The following is a 16890-nucleotide window of genomic DNA, read 5'->3' on the forward strand; positions in this document are numbered from 1 at the left end:
GTGTCAGGAATAAGGATGATGAACTTAGAGCATGGATCAGTCCTTAGAGCTATGATATTGTGGCCATTATGGAGAGTTGGGTATCATAGGGGCAGGAACGTTGGATGTTGTGGGCCGATTTTGTCAGGTGTGTCCAGGAAAGATTCCTGACTTAATATGTAGGTGGACCGACTGGAGGGGAGGCCGTATAGGATTTGGTGCTTAACAATGAACCAGGTCAGGCATCAGATCTTTCAGTGGAGAACATTTCAGTGACAGTGATCACAACTCCCTGAGAGGGATAGGAGCAGATGGTATTGGAAAGTATTTAATTGGGGGAGGTGGAATTACAATGCTATTATGCAGGAACTGTGGACTATAAATTGGAAACAAATGTTCTCAGGGAAATGTATGACTGAAATATGAGGTTGTGTCGGGAGCACTTGCTACGAGTGCTGGATAGGTTTGTGGAATATCTCATCAAGATGAAGGAAACTTACTTAAGATTGAGGAAGCAAGGATCAGGCAGGGCTCTAGAGGGTTACAAGGTAATGAGGAAGGAACTAACAAACAGACTTAGAAGAGCTAGAAGGAGGCATGAAAAAGCTTTACTGGGCTGGATTAAATAAAACCCCAAGGCATTCTACACTTATGTGAGGAACAAGAGATTAGTCAGAGTGAGGATAGGAGGAGTCAGGGATAGTGGAGAGAACTTGTGCCTGATTTGGAGGAGGTAGTGGTGGTCCTTAATGAATGCTTTGCTTCAGTATTCACTCGTGAGAGGGATCTTGTTGTTTGTGAGAACAGGGTGTAACAGGCTCTCAAACAGGTTGCTGTTAAGAAGGAGCTGTACTGGAAATTTTGAAAAACATGAGGTTACAGAAGTCCCCTGGGCCAGATGGGATATACCCAAAGTTGCTAAGGGAAGCAAGGCAAAAAATTATTGCACCTTTAGCGATGATCTTTACGTCCTCACTGTCCACTGAAGTAGTATCAGATGATTGGAAGGTGGCAAATATTTTTCCCTTGTTCAAGAAGGGGAATAGGGATAATCCTGGGAATTACAGACCAGTCAGTATTATGTTGGTGGTGAGCAAATTACTGGAAAGGATTCTGAGAGACAGGATTTATGATTATTTGGAAAAGCATAGTTTGACTAGAGATGGCTTTGTGAGGGACAGGTCATGCCTCACAAACCTTATTGAATTCTTTGAGGATGTGACAAAAAACATTGATGAAGGTGAAGCAGTGGATGTGGTGTATATGGATTTTAGCAAGGCGTTTAATAAGGTTTCCCATGGCAGGTTCATTCAGAATGTAAGAGGGCATGCAAGACAGGGAGATTTGGCTGTCTGGAAGCAGAATTGGCTGGCCCTCAGAAGACAGACAGTGGTAGTGGATAGAAAGTATTCAGCCCGGAGCTCAGTGACCAGTGATGTTCCACAGGGATCTATTCTGGGACCTCTGCTCATTGTGATTTTTATAAATGACTTGGATGAGGAAGTGGAAGGGTGAGTTAGTAAGTTTGCTGATGACATGGAGGCTGGAGGAGTTGCGGATAGTATTGAGAGCTGTTATAGGTTGCAACGGGATATTGACAGGATGCAGAGCTGGGCTGAGAAGTGACAGATGGAGTTCAACCTGGAAAAGTGTGAAGTGATTCATTTTGGAATATTGTGTTCAGTTCTGGTAGTCTCATTATAAGAAGGATGTGGAAGCTTTAGAGAGGGTGCAGAAAAGATTTAGCAGGATGTTGCCTGGACTGGAGGGCATGTCTTATGGAGAAAGGTTGAGGGAGCTCAGGCTTTTCTCATTGGAACGAAGAAGGATGAAGGCAACTTGATAAAGATGTACAAGATGATGAGGCATTGATAGAATAGATAGCCAGAGACTTTTTCCCAGGGTGGAAATGGTTATCACAAGGGGCATAATTTTAAGCTGATTGGAGGGAGGTTTAAGGAAGATATCGGAGGTAGGTTTTTACACAGAGAGTGGTAGGTTCATGGAATGCACTGCTAGCAGTGTTAGTAGAGTCAGATACATTAGGGACATTTAAGCAACTTTTGGATAGGCACATGGATGATGGCAAAATGAAGGGTATGTAGGTTAGTTTGATCTTAGATTACGATAAAAGGTCGTCACAACATAGTGGGCCGGAGGGCCTGTGCTTTACTGTTTTATGTTCTTAAGCTGCTTTAGGGCAATGTTGGTTTTCTAATTGTACGAATAAAGATAACTTTTCTTGATAAATTATACAGAGCGATCATCTGTTTATACATGGAGAAAAGTGTCTGTGTTAAATAAGATTATCTAGAAACATTACAAGCCTGGTGATTTTAATGCACTGCAGGAGTAGGAATGGAGTGACTATGCACATGTCTCACTTGAGAAAGACCTTGTAGAATTTGCCAAATTTTGCAAGGAACTAGAACAGAACAAGATTTTTTTAACTGGCTTCTGTGTAATTGCTGATGACTGTTCCATTTTCAGAGGCACCAGTACTCCAAGGTGAGGTCACTGCTTACCAGACGGAGCCCCTGGGAGGGAATGTTGTTTTGAACTGTGATGCCCATGGAGATCCAGCACCATCAATAAACTGGAATAAAAATGGCAGACCTCTCACTGTTAGTAATCGCATTCGACAAATGAATAATGGTTCATTGGCCATCTATGGGACAGTGGTGAGTAACCCTTCACCATGAAGCAGCTAACAGTGACATAGTTTGCAACAGAGCAAGCTTTAACATTTCTATCCACCTTATTATTCGTTTTAACTCTTGTTTTCATCCTGTATTTTCTCCTGTTGACCTAATCCTTATGTCTGTTTTTGTTGTTCACTTGTCTCTGTCTCTGCCTCTCTTCTCTTCTCATCTCTCCTTTTGTTTTGCCTCCTCATCTCATCTCGTCAATCTTCTCTCTAGTCTGTCACTTCTCACTTTCTGTCTCTATACTGTGTGCCTCTCACTTTCCCTGTCTTTCTTTGGCTCCTCGCAGTCTTACAGGTGCAAGATTTATGAAGCAGTCATAGCCGGTCCAAGACTCAGCTTGGGCTACATAAATGTTCTGATTGTGGAGAGACCAGGATGGCTGTTTCCTCACAGGTGCAGCAAGTGTCCGCTAGACCCCTCTGGGCACACATAATGAACTGTTTCCTTTCCAGCTCCACATGGATTAGACTCAGTCTTATCGCCTTTAACTGAAGCTCTTTATTGGTCAAGATTGGTTACCATTTCCTTTGCTGAAGCGTATTCTGACTTTCTGATAGAATGAAGATGCCGGAGATTACAAGTGTGTTGCTGAAAATGAAGCTGGAGTAGTGGAAAGGAAAGTCACTCTGATGCTGCAGAGTAAGTAAACTTGAGATGGTGCTGGACACGCCATTAGGGGCTCAAATGCTGATCTCTTATTGCCTTCTGTGAATCGGTAATTCTTGGGTAATTTTAACTGCCAGTATTGATCAGATCATTGAACAATATACAGAAAGAAAGAGTTGCATTTCTCTCGTGCATTATACAACCTCAAGAAATTCTAAAATGTTTACAGCCAATGGAATACTTTTGATGTGCAATGTAACATGGCAATTTCTGCACAAAATTTCTCTCAAACAACAATGTGATAATGATCAGAAAGTTAAGTGTTTTAGTGACCAAGATACCAGGGATAGCTCTCCTGAAAGAGGAATATGGCACAGACTTCAATTCCTCATAAAGAAATAGTCAGAACATTTTCCAGTGAGATTACTTCTGTGTTCTTAGCTCTGATGGGGGGATGGTGGCCTAGTTTTACTGTCACTGAGAGACAACTTTTGAGGGCATGGCTTGTAATCCCACCCTTTTCCTTCAAGTTTGCTACATTTATGTATCTTGTCATCTGACATGCCTGGTTCATTGTATGATTCCATTTACATTGAGATTCTGTAGAATAGTTCCACCGATTATCAACCTGACTTTAATAACAAATTTGTTTTCCTCTGTGTAGGTGCACCTGTGTTCACTGTGGAACCTTTGCATACAGTTGTGAGTGTAGGGGACAGGGTCTTATTGCATTGCCAGGCAGCAGGTGAGCCTTCACCCACAGTGGAGTGGACCAAAAATGGACACCCGATCAGAGAGAATGGGCGCCTGGTTGTGTTACAGAATTCCACACTGCAAATCCTCTCTGCTGTGAAGGAAGACACAGGACAATACGAATGTGTAGCCCGGAATCTCATGGGATCTTCCTTTGTAGGAATAACAGTAACTGTGCAAGGTAGGTAAAGTCAATATCTTTTTGACCATTTTTATCTTGAGGCATTGTTGTATAGGGTACAATGACTTGGAAATTGACCATTTTCACCCTATAACATTGAGTTGCACTGACTTCAGAAAGAAAAACTTAAATAGTCCATTATTAAATCATTGGGCCAAAAAACCACCTTTTGTACTATAAATTGTAAAGATTTGGTACAGATAGAAAGATAACTACAGATCAAGAGGATTGTGTGCGCTGTGGAATGTCATGATCCCTGTGCAGTTCAGGAAGAGGAACAGCAATAGGTTTAGATAAACGTTAAAGGCTTGATTTCATAACTCAACAAAGGATTGCACCTGTGACAGTGCAGTATTCACTTCACACTGCAATAAACTGTAAACCTGAATCATGTGCAGAAGTCTTGCATTAAGGTTTAGAGCTTGCCATCTTATATGGGGGCAAAAGGCACCACTAGGGCACACTGGCCATTTGAAGTTGTCCAATTGAGTGTGAGAACAGACAGTATAAAAACACAAATTATCTATCTAATGCAAAGGAATAAATCCACAAATTAATAAAAGTTGAAACACAGTTTAACAAACCAGTAAGAATATAAACAACGCGTTTGGATTCACTTCCAGAGGAGTATAATTGAAAAGCAGAGAGTATATGTTACATTTGCAACAAACCTTTTTTAGCCTGTACCAGGACAATTCTGGCCTCTATTTTACAAAAAGACACGCTGGAGATGGTGAAAAAGGGGTCACAAAATAATACTAGATCTGAGAGATTATGACAATCAGGAGAGACTAGTGTTCTATCTTTTAGAAAGATGAGTGCAGAAGGGTAGCCTTGTAGAGGTCTTTCAAATTATGTAGTGGCTTTATAAAGATGGTGCCAATTTTTTGGGGATTCGAAGATGACAGTTCACTATCCCAAAACCAGGAGCTCAGCATCAGGTTGTGTTGGAGTTTGGATTTTGCTGGATTTTGAGTCAGGCATTTTGAGTCATACGCAGCATGGGATTGCCTGGATCAGGTAGACAAAATAAAAGTTAAAATGAAAAGAAAAGGCCCAGGTTTTTCATTTCTATCCATCGCATGAGTTTGCTAAAGGCAAGTGCGATCTGGTCCCATTAATGAGGCTCCATTTGAGTGCAACCTTTTCCACTTTTCACAGTGCATGGTGGATTTTCAGAATGGTTGAACTGGGGACCCTGCAGTGTTACCTGTGGCCAAGGGATCAAAGAGCGAATCCGTTTGTGCAACAATCCTTTACCGGCCAATGGAGGAAGATCATGTCATGGCTGGGATGTAGAGTCAAGGCAATGTAATGCAAAGCCTTGTCCAGGTAAGGATGTAAAATATTGTAATTACTTCATCACAATATATTTGCTAAGTGGCTAAAGAAAGAAAGATTTGCATCTGTACACTGCATGTCATAACCATCTGTGTTTGAAAATGCTTTATAAATAATGGTGTATTTTCAGAAACATAGGAAATAGGAACAGGAATAAGCAATTTGATTCTTTGATCCTGCCTCACTGTTCAATAAGACCATGGCTGATTATCCTACTCAATCTCCTGTTTCCACTTTCACTTCATACCCTTCGATCTCTCCAGTCCTTAGAACTACACCCATTTCATTCTTGAAAACATTCAGTGTTTCAGCCTGCGCTCCTCTGCAGAGAATTCCACAGGTTCATCACACGCTGGGTGCAGAAATTCCTCCTCATCTCAGTCGTTACAGTAATAAGTGCCATAATTGTGGGAGCAGCAGGGAGACAGTTAGGACCTAGTGCTGGCGAAATTATGAGACAAGGCAGGGGATTAACCAAAGAGGTGAGAAGATATCAAGACCATTACTGGTTACTGTCCAGAACACATAGGAGGTGGGTGGAGGGTGGGAGGCAGGAGTTCTGTCTAAGTATTTATAGGCCGATCAGAGTGGAAGGCAGGACCAGGCACTTGGGGGTACAGCAGAGTCACAGTGTGTGTACTGCCATACCGTATGTATCAATTCAAAATCTGAAAAATGGAAAGGAAGCACTAGAAACAAAGTTTGGCAGCGTGCATACCAGGACATGGAACAAGTGCACCAAATATCAAGACAGTCCTGTAAAGTACCTGTAGGTTGAACATTTTTTTGTCTGAATTCAAAAATGGCAATAGAGTTTGTTGAGAAACTTCAGAAAACTGTTTCACAGCATCAACAACTGGCCAAAGCCTACACTTTCATCATTGTGGGTAACAGTTGCATTCAGGATTTCCAATCTAAATGTTTACACAAGCATTTTCAATGTTAAAAGCTGAGCATGAAAGCATGACCAAAACTCATGCAAAACTAGCAAGTTGTACATGCACAAGATACTTAATATCAAATAAATTTATTTCATACCTTAGTCGCTATATTACTTAATGTCCCTTCTTAATGCTTATACCTGATCAGGATTTGTCAGCCATTACTTAATTCCAAGTCACTTGCTCAGTTTTACTCCCCTGTGGCCATTGCTAATTGTAGCCAACCTGAGTGAAATTTTGTTAGTTTAGTCTAAGTCCAGCATTGAGACTGGGACCGTTTCTGATTTGATAGGCTCAGTATGCAACTCAAAAAGAAACCAGCAAACCAAAGTGCAACTCCTATGCTGCCAATAGTTTCTAATCAAAAGTGTTTATTCTTTCTTAGTTCATGGGCAGTGGTCCCTCTGGGGTGCATGGGAAGGATGCTCCCAAAGCTGTGGACAGGGAAACCAAACCCGTAGGCGAAGCTGCAGTGATCCACCCACACAGCACGGAGGTCGGCCATGTGAGGGGAAGGCGACTGAGGTGAAAAAATGCATCTTTGTTCCATGTCCTGGTAAGAAAAAATCAGATCAGTCCTTCTAATTATAAGAGTTGTGTTTAAGCAATTTTTGAGGGCTTTGCTCACCAGTTTATCAGATTTAAAACATGCACACCTCAGATATATTCTGACTTGCTTCACACTGTAATGCTTCATTCTCACATATTATGGTTACTGAGTTATGTGACTCACTTTACCAGGGGTGGGCAATTAATTTTTCCAAGAGGCCACATGAGAAACCTGAGTTGTGTTGGAGGGCCGAACCAACAATAAGTTGAACATAATTCTGCTCAGTATTAATTTTCTCCCATTGTAAAAAGTACTTAATTATATAGTTTGCACCGAAACTTATAATCAAAAGAATAAGGATATTCTGTTACAATGAAGATATGAAATTGTGGAGTAGGTCAAATGTAGAAGAAATAAACAGTGAAACAATAATCCGACTCCTTTACCTGCTCTTGATCGGACAAGTTGTACTTCTCGGCATGTTTGGTCACACAGTGGCGATTCAAATTGTAATCCTTGAACACAGCGACCTGTGCACCACAAACCAAGCACACGGCTTTACCTCTGATTTCTGTAAATAAATATCTAGCAGTCCATCAAATTCAGAAAGTACATTTTACAGTTTCTAGAGAGTCATGGTTGGCCTAAGATACTCTGTAGCTGAGATAAAGAACATGCTATACCATTGGGCACTTTACATTAAGGGAAAATTTTACAGGACAATAAGATTCTGTTAAGTTAACGCTGAGGTCCAGCCTAAAAAGAGTGATAAAGTGTGAAACTTTGGAAGGCTTCAGTACAGTCAGGCAGTGTAGGAGAACTCTTAACAGTGGATTTTTTCATCTCTTTCGTAGTTTATGATGAGTTTTGTTAAAAACGCGGCGTTCCGTATCAACCTTCCTTTTTTTTTGGGCGTGAGCTGACATTTTGAGGGCTAGCCAACAAGCATCACTTTTAGCTGTTCACTCACACACACACATACGCACATACACATGCATGTGCGTCCATATGTAAATAAAAAAAGCATCCTTTTCAAAACAAAAGCAACACAGTTGGATTGCGTGCATAGCATAAATACTTTTTCATTTCTGATCTAATTTAAGGTTGACCTCATGCAGGCTGGACAGGAATGACCAAAGGGCCGGATATGGCCAGTGGGCCGTAAAATGCCCAGGTCTGCACTTTACCAATCTCCAAATTCTTGAGGGAATTCCTATACCCTGAGTACACTGGCTTTTGTACATTTTCAGCCAGCTTCATGCGCAGATATCACAGGAAAGGGGAAGAAAATTGCTGATGGGATCACTTTTCCCAATCGATTTAACAAAGCATTGTTGAAATTCACTCAAGCACAACAGGTGCTGTTATCAGTTATCTCATCAATCAGAATAGATCACAACTAAAACTGTGGGCATGTTGGGTTTAAATTGAGGTACAAATTGCCATAATCTAACCAGACCAGAGGCCGCTGTCTCATTAGAGAGAGATGGTAGTAATGGTTTAACCTGAGGGTCACCATACCTCAGGCAAGGGGAAGAAGTTGAAAAGGAGATTCCTTCATGCTTTGCTGGTGCAGGTGTTGAGCCCACACTTTTGCATCACACCACGCTCCAAACAAACCATCCAGCCAACTGAGCTAACCAATCTTAGCACATGAGTTACATAGCAAGATATGCAACTGTAACAAGTAGTGAACACTGACCTAGGTCAGACAGGACACTTGGCATTGCAAATAATTCTTCCTTCTTTTTCTTTCTTGGTGTCTCACATCTTGTCATCATGAACTACGAAAGAGATGAAAAAATCCACTGTTAAGAGTTCTCCTACAATGCCTGACTGTACTGAAGCCTTCCAAAGTTTCATACTTTATCACTCTTTTTAGGCTGGACCTCAGCGTTAACTTAACAGAATCTTATTGTCCTGTAAAATTTTCCCTTAATGTAAAGTGCCCAATGGTATAGCATGTTCTTTATCTCAGCTACAGAGTATCTTAGGCCAACCATGACTCTCTAGAGACTGTAAAATGTACTTTCTGAACTTGATGGACTAAGTTTTTACATAATCTAGGAGGGTTTAAGCTAGTTTGGCAGGGGGATGGTTACCAGAGCTACATATCTGAGGGGGGGTGGTGGTGTGCAATAGTTGTAGATGGGGCAGTGACAGGATGTAGTGAATCTATCAGGGAGGTTTTTCATGTGATGATACAAGGGGATTGGTTAAAGTGTGTCTGCTTTAACAGAAGAACTGTCAGAAATAAGAGTGATGAACTTAGAGCATAGATCAGTGCTTGGGACTATGATGTTGTGGCCATAACGGAGACGTGGGTTTCACAGGGGCAGGATTGGTTGCTAAAAAAAAGAACAGGGAGGGAGGAAAAGAAGAGGAGGTATAGCATTGCTAATCAGACAGTGCATCACAGCTACAGAAATGAAGGTTGTCCAGGAAGGTTTGTCTACTGAGTGAGTATGGGTGGAGTTTAGGAACAGCAAGGGAACAGCCACCTCATTGGGGGGTTTCTAATAGCAATAGGGAGTTCAAAGAACTTATCGTCCAGCAGATATTGGAAAAATGCAAATGTTGCAGGATTGTTATTATGGCTGACTTCAACTTTCCTAATATTGACTGGAACCTCCTTAGTGCAGATGGTTTGGATTGAGCCATTTTTGTCAGGTGTGTTCAGGAGGGTTTCCTTACTCAGTATATAGACAGGCCGGTGAAGGGAGAGGCCATTTTGGATTTGGTGCTCAGCAATGAGCCAAGACAGGTGTCAGATCTCGCGGTGGGAGAACACTTTGGTGACAGTAACCACATCTGCCTCACATTTACCATAGCTGTGGAGAGGAGCAGGTACCATGGGAAGATATTTAATTGGGGAAAAGGAAATTATGACACTATGAAATTAAAGAGGAGTTGCAAAGTACAGATTGGGAGTCCTTGTTCCACAGAAACGGCACAACAGATATGTGGAAACTGTTGAGGAGCAGTTGTTGCGAGTTGATGCATAAATTTGTTCCTCTGAGACAGACAAGAAGGAGTAAGATTAAGGAGCCTTGGATGATGAGAATAGAGGAGCTTCTTGTCAAAAGGAATAAGGTAGCTTACGTAAGGTGGAGGAGGCAAGGATCTAGCACAGTTTTAGAGGATTACAGGCTTACTAGAAAGAAACTTAGGGAGAACCCAAAGGCATATTACTCATACATGACAAATAAGAGAATGGTCAGGGAAAAGGTAGGGCCAGTCAGGGATAGTGTAGGGAACTTGTGTGTGGAGTCTGAGCAGATAGGGGAAGCCCTAAATGAGGATTTTGCTTCAGTTTTCACGAAGGAAAGGGACCATGTTGTGAGTGAGAACTTTGAGGAGCTGTGATACAGGTTTGAACAGATCACGATTGATGAAGTTGATGTGCTGGAAATTTTAGCAAACATTAAGATTGATAAGTCCCCAGGGCCAAACCAGATTTATCCTAGGTTGTTCCAGGAAATGAAAAAGGAGGTTGCTAAACCGCTCGCGAAGATATTTGCTTCCTCACTCTCCACGGGAGTCTTACCAGAGGATTGGAGAGAGGGGAATGTTGTTCTTCTTTTCAGATGGGTAATAGGGAAATACCTGGTAATTACAGACCAGTCAGTCTTACGTCTGTGGTCAGCAAAGTTTTGGAAAGAATTCTGAGAGATAGGATTTATGACTATATGGAAAAGCATAGCGTGATCAAAAGCAGTCAGCATGGCTTTGTGAGGGGCAGGTCATGCCTTACAAATCTTATTGAGTTCTTTGAGAAGGTGATGAGACAGGTTGACGCAGGTCGAGCAATGGATATGGTGTATATGGACTTCAGCAAGGCATTTGATAAGGTTCCCCAGGGCAGGCTTATTCATAAAGTCAGGAGGTATGGGATACAGGGAGATTTGGCTGTCTGGATTCAGAACTGGTTGGCTGACAGAAGGCAGAGAGTGGTTGTAGATGGAAAATATTCTGCCTGGAGGTCAGTGGTGTGTGGTGTCCTTGGGCCTCTGCTCTTTGTAGTTTTTATAAATGACTTGGATGAGGAGTTTGAGGGGTATGTTAGTAAATTTGCAGATGACACAAAGGTTGGAGGTGTCGTTGATAGTATCGAGGGCTGATGCAGACTGCGGCACAACATTAACAGGATGCAGAGCTGGGCTGAGAAATGGCAGATGGAGTTCAACCTGGATAAATGTGATGTGATGCATTTTGGAAGGTTGAACTTGAATGCTGAATATAGGATTAAAGACATGACGCTTGGCAGTGTGGAGGAACAGTGGAATCTTGGTGTTCAAGTGCATACATCCCTCAAAGTTGCCACCCAAGTGGATAGGGTTGTTAAGAAAGCATATGGTGTTTTGGCTTTCATTCACAGGGGAATCAGTTTAAGAGCCACGAGGTTTTGCTGCAGCTCTACAAAACCCTGGTGAGACCACTCTTGTAATATTGTGTCCAGTTCTGGTCGCTCTATTATAGGATGCAGAGGCTTTAGAGAGGATGCAAAGAAGGTTTACCAGGAAGCTGCCTGGACTGATGAGCTTGTTTTACAAAGAGAGGTTGACTAAGCTCGGACATTTCTCTCTGGAGAGAAGGAGGAGGAGAGGTAACCTGATCAAGATATACAAGGTAGTGAGAGGCATGGATAGAGTCGATAGCCAGAAACCTTTCCCCAGGGCAGGATTGACTGCCATGAGGAGTCATGGTTTTAAAGTTTTAGGAGGAAGGTATAGAGGAGACATCAGATGTAGGTTCTTTATACAGAGAGTTGTGAATGCATGGAATGCGTTGCCAGCAGTGGTGGTGGAAGCAGAGTCATTGGGGACATCTTTTTTTTTAAAGATATTTTTATTAGAAATTTAATATTTTGACAGATTTACAAAAATAAACAGAACTTTCAAGCACAAACATTAATATAAAAATAGATCTTAAATATATAATCATCAAAATTCAAAGGAATGATACTGAAGAAAGAAAAACAATGAAACTCAGTTAACTACTAATCTAATCCACAATTATCCAGAGTGTATAGTTGAGTCACTTACATCCTTCAAACAAGAGAAAATGTTCTCTAATACACTCATAACAGTATAATAAAAAGGAAACTATTTCCAAACAATAAGAACAAAAAAAAATGTTTAAATGGATATCCTCCCCCTTGTTCTCAGGGGGCCTTACTTCCTTTCTAAAGGTCCACCATATCCTCTCCCAAACAGTGTCCCACCCTTGACCCGGGCGCTCCTTAATAGGATTTAGATATAATACCGAGCTAGAGTTAACAGTGAGCGCCCCACCCCCACCCCTCCCCACCCATACCTGAGTATATCTGATAGCATCAATGCCACATACAAACACACATAACTATAAAATTACAACTCCAACAAATTACAGTTAAGTATAATAACATAAAATAGCAAGGGAAAACAACCCTGCTCCCAGAAGCAAAAGTAAAGTAGAGTAAAGTATCCACTTCTCCCCACGGAGTGTGGAAGAGGCAAGCCAACATAAATTGTCTCTTATGATTTATTTAAACGAGTCTAAAAGTTCCTTAGCCTCTTCTGGTGATCTAAAATTATACTCGGATCCTTCGTGGTTAAAGCATAACGTCGCTGGGTAGCGTAAGGTGTATTGAATATTTAAGTTCCTTAGACATTTCTTCACCTCATCAAACGCCTTCCTTCTTCGTGCCAAAGCCGGGGAGAAGTCCTGAAATAACATAATCTTGGATCCTTCATGGATCATGGCTTTAGGATCCTTTCCAAGCTTTCTGGAGGCATCCAGGAGTATCTGCCTCTCCCTATAACTCTGCAGCCGGAACAGGACCGGGCGTGGGCGCTGGTTTGGGCCAGATCCGCGTACTGCGACCCGGTAGGCCCACTCCACCCTTACCCGGTCAGTTTCAGCCCCCAGGTTTAAAAGTTGCGGCAGCCATCGCTCCAGAAATGCTGCTAACTGTCCCTTCTCTTCTTGTTCAGGGAGGCCCAGAAGACGGATATTCTTTCTCCGATTTCTATTATCCAGGTCACATTGGGGACATCTAAGCAGCTGCTGGACATGCACATGGACAACAGTGATTTGAGGGGTGCATAGGTTACATTATTTTATTTTAGATTAGGATTAATCCTCAGCACAACATTGTGTGCTGAAGGGCCTGCTCTGTGTTGTATTTTTATATGTTCTATGTTCTATAATCTCTTATCTCATACCATTTTGTTTCCCACGAACAGTTCCATGACTCCCTTGAACACCTTCCTCAGCCTTCAAGCTTACTCACAGAGGCCTAATTGTCTGTATTATCTTGTTTGTATAGAACATTTAGAACATAGAACATTACAGTGCAGTACAGGCCCTTTGGCCCTCGATGTTGCGCCGACCTGTCATACCAATCTGAAGCCCATCAAGCCTTCACTATTCCATGTACATCCATATGCTTGTCCAATGATGACTTAAATGTACTTAAAGTTGGTGAATCTACTACTGTCGAAGGCAAAGCATTCCACACCCTTACTACTCTCTGAGTAAAGAAACTACCTCTGACACCTGTCCTATATCTATCACCCCTCAATTTAATGCTATGCTCACTCATGTTCGCCATCACCATTCCTGGAAAAAGGCTCTCCCTGTCCACCCTATCTAACCCTCTGATTATCTTATATGTCTCTATTAAGTCACCTCTCAACCTTCTTCTCTCCAACAAAAACAGCTTCAAGTCCCTCAGCCTTTCCTCGTAAGACCTTCTCTCCATACCAGGCAACATCCTAGTAAATCTCCTCTGCACCCCTTCCAAAGCTTCCACATCCTCCTTATAATGCGGTGACCAGAACTGTACACAAACTCCAAGTGCGGCCGCACCAGAGTTTTGTACAGCTGTAGCATAACCTCGTGGTTCCGGAACTCAATCCCCCTATTAATAAAAGCTAAAACACTGTATGCCTTCTTAACAACCCTGTCAACCTGGGTGGCAACTTTCAAGGGTCTGTGTACCTGGACACCGAGATCTCTCTGCTCATCTACACTAACAAGAATCTTACCATTAGCCCATTACTTTGCATTCCGGTAACTCCGACCAAAGTGAATTACCTCACACTTGTCCGCATTCAACTCCATTTGCCACCTCTCAGCCCAGCTCTACAGCTTATCTATGTCTCTCTATAACCTACAACATCCTTCATCACTATCCACAACTCCACCGACCTTAGTGTCGTCTATAAATTTACTAACCCACCCTTATACACCCTCATCCAGGTCTCTTATAAAAATGACGAACAGCACTGGACCCAACACCGACCCTTGCGGTACACCACTGCTAACTGGACTCCAGGATGAACATTTCCCAACAACCACCACCCTCTGTTTTCTTTGACCAGCCAATTACTGATCCAAACTGCTATATCTCCCACAATCCCATTCCTCCGCATTTTGTACAAAAGCCTACTATGGGGAACCTTATTGAACGCCTTGCTGAAATCCATATACACCACATCAACCAGCTTATTCTCATCTACCTGTTTGGTAGATTTTCATTATTTTCATTATGAACTATTAATAAATTGTTCAGAATAGTTATTTGGTCAAACCATTCAAATTCCATATTAGATTATTGAAGTCTAGTGAAGCAACTAAGAGTTAAAGTCTCTATTTCAAATGCCTAACAGCATGAATACATGTGTATATATCTCTTTGGTTTTGCTGTTACCTCCTTTCTATCGTTAGTCAGCTTTCACAGCCAGAGCTGAGCTAAGAAATTCAACAGGTTACAAACTGTGACCATACTTTTGTGCTTGGCTGCACAACGTTGTAGATCTACACACAATCCTCTCTCTCTCCCTTTCTCCATCTGTTTCTTTTCACTCTCCAAACTGTCCATTGAGTCAAGAGAAAGACACGACAGACTGTTAAGAAAAATATAAGCCCATGGGATCCAAGCATGGCCATTTGGATCCAAACATTGGCTCAGTGACAGGAAGCAAAGGGTAATGTCAACAAATGATTTTGCAAATAGAAAGCAGATTCCAGTGGTGTTCCATCGGGCTGTTTTGAGTCCCTTGCTGTTTGTGGTATGTATTAAAGAATTGGAATTAAATAGAGGCATAAATGGGAAATTTGCACATGATACAAAAATTGCCTGGATAGTTGATGATAAAGGGAATAGTTCTTGATGATAAGAAGAAAGCAACGGTTGGTTGAGTGGCCCGAAAAGTGGCAAATGCAATTCAGTCAGGAAGCATATAACGTTCTGCATTTGAACAGGACAAACCAAATAGGGAAATATACAATAAACAGGACAGTATTGAGAGGGATAGAAGTTAATGCTCTTTGGAGTGTCGGTGCAGACTCAATAGGCTAATGGCCTCTATCTACATTGTAGGGACTGTATAAGACAATGAGATGCTATGAGAAATTAGAGACCTTGAAATGCGTGTCCATATGTCCCTAAAGGTGGCAGGACAGATGGATAACATTGTAAATAGTATGGGTTTTCTCCTTCGTAGGGTGAGGTATTCAATACAAGAGCAGGGATGTAATGCTGGAGTTATATAATACACAGTTAAGACACAGCTGGGGTTTTCTGGACAGTTCTGGTCACCACTTTGCATAATTCCTCTGAGAGAATGCAATTTAAATTAAACCAAGGTGACAGATCCTTAAAGGGACAAATGTTGTTACGGGTAGAGCTCATGCACTCCAGCCCCTGAAGTATCCACCAGTCATGGAACACTTCAAGTGTACCAATAGATGCAGCATACTCTCTCTCCAGGTGGAGAGTAACTGCAAAAGAGAGCCAGCCAGTCAGATATGTTGATCCTTTCCATGGCCAGCTGTGTGGGATTTGTTAATGGCTACCTTGACCAAGCCCCTAAGCAGAGCCAAATGGATATCTTTCAGTTTGTCTGCCCTGCCTGTACAATGGGTGCCAAAGATCCGAAGCATGAAGATGAGGTGCAACTGAAATTAATTAGCAGCCCCTTCAAATAATGGAAGAAGGGCTACATTCTGATGCAACCTGTGTACACATGAAACTTAGACTCTCCAAGGCTACAGTGAATGGAAACAATGTGGAAACCTGTGAACTCACCCACCTTAACTTCCTGTTGCACAAGAATGCTACATGCATTATCCTTTATGTCAAAATCCCAAAGATAAAAGGGTAGACTCCAATGGTGAGAGCCCTCCACTTTGTGCCCCCGAATGGCAGGTTAGACCCAACTGTCTACTTCTTTTTATTAAATGATTTGAATACAGAGTGACACACCCTTGTGTCCATCACATTTTAAGGTATGATTTGAATCCAGACTTTCTGGTCTCAGGATTGGGATGCTACTATATGCCACAATATTCCCTTTCTATGGATTTTGAATTCATTGATAGCCAATTTCTTCAGGCAATGTGATCATCGAGGATGGTAAGAAGTATAGTTGGCCAGATGGAAACCTCCCAGGGCCACCTCTGTAGATTTTTGGTCCATCACCTTAATCACTCAGCCAGATTGCAGAGCAAGTTTTCTAACTACTTAACTAAATAATGCCATTCACTTGTCTTAATGAAAGAATTGACATACCATAATACCTGCACTGATACCATTCCATTTGACTCATGAGTATTTTTAAAAATTCTGATAAACTTGTTCAGAGTTGCTATCACACATCTGGAGTTGATGGAATCTTGTCTTTCTGGTCCAGAGGTAGGGGCAGTACCACTGAACCACAAGATCCCTCAAATTCTTTATTTCTTTCTTTTATATCCAGAAATACTCTTACATAAAACTGAACACCTTTTTCCCCATCACCAAATCACCCATGTTTATTTTCATCCATTAACTACCATCACTAA

General features: G+C 41.8%; 1 protein-coding gene across 1 annotated transcript in view; it reads left to right on the plus strand.

Moving 5' to 3' along the window:
* LOC132825764 (hemicentin-1-like) overlaps nt 1-16890 on the plus strand; it is a 436368-nt gene that overhangs the window by 381727 nt on the left and 37751 nt on the right. The window contains exons 86-90 of the mRNA XM_060841228.1: nt 2470-2660; nt 3245-3326; nt 3958-4227; nt 5389-5559; nt 6895-7065. Coding sequence (XP_060697211.1) covers nt 2470-2660; nt 3245-3326; nt 3958-4227; nt 5389-5559; nt 6895-7065 — 885 coding nt within the window. The remainder of the gene's footprint in view (nt 1-2469; nt 2661-3244; nt 3327-3957; nt 4228-5388; nt 5560-6894; nt 7066-16890) is intronic.

This window comes from Hemiscyllium ocellatum, chromosome 21 (genome assembly GCF_020745735.1).
Source record: "Hemiscyllium ocellatum isolate sHemOce1 chromosome 21, sHemOce1.pat.X.cur, whole genome shotgun sequence".
NCBI lineage: Eukaryota > Metazoa > Chordata > Chondrichthyes > Orectolobiformes > Hemiscylliidae > Hemiscyllium > Hemiscyllium ocellatum.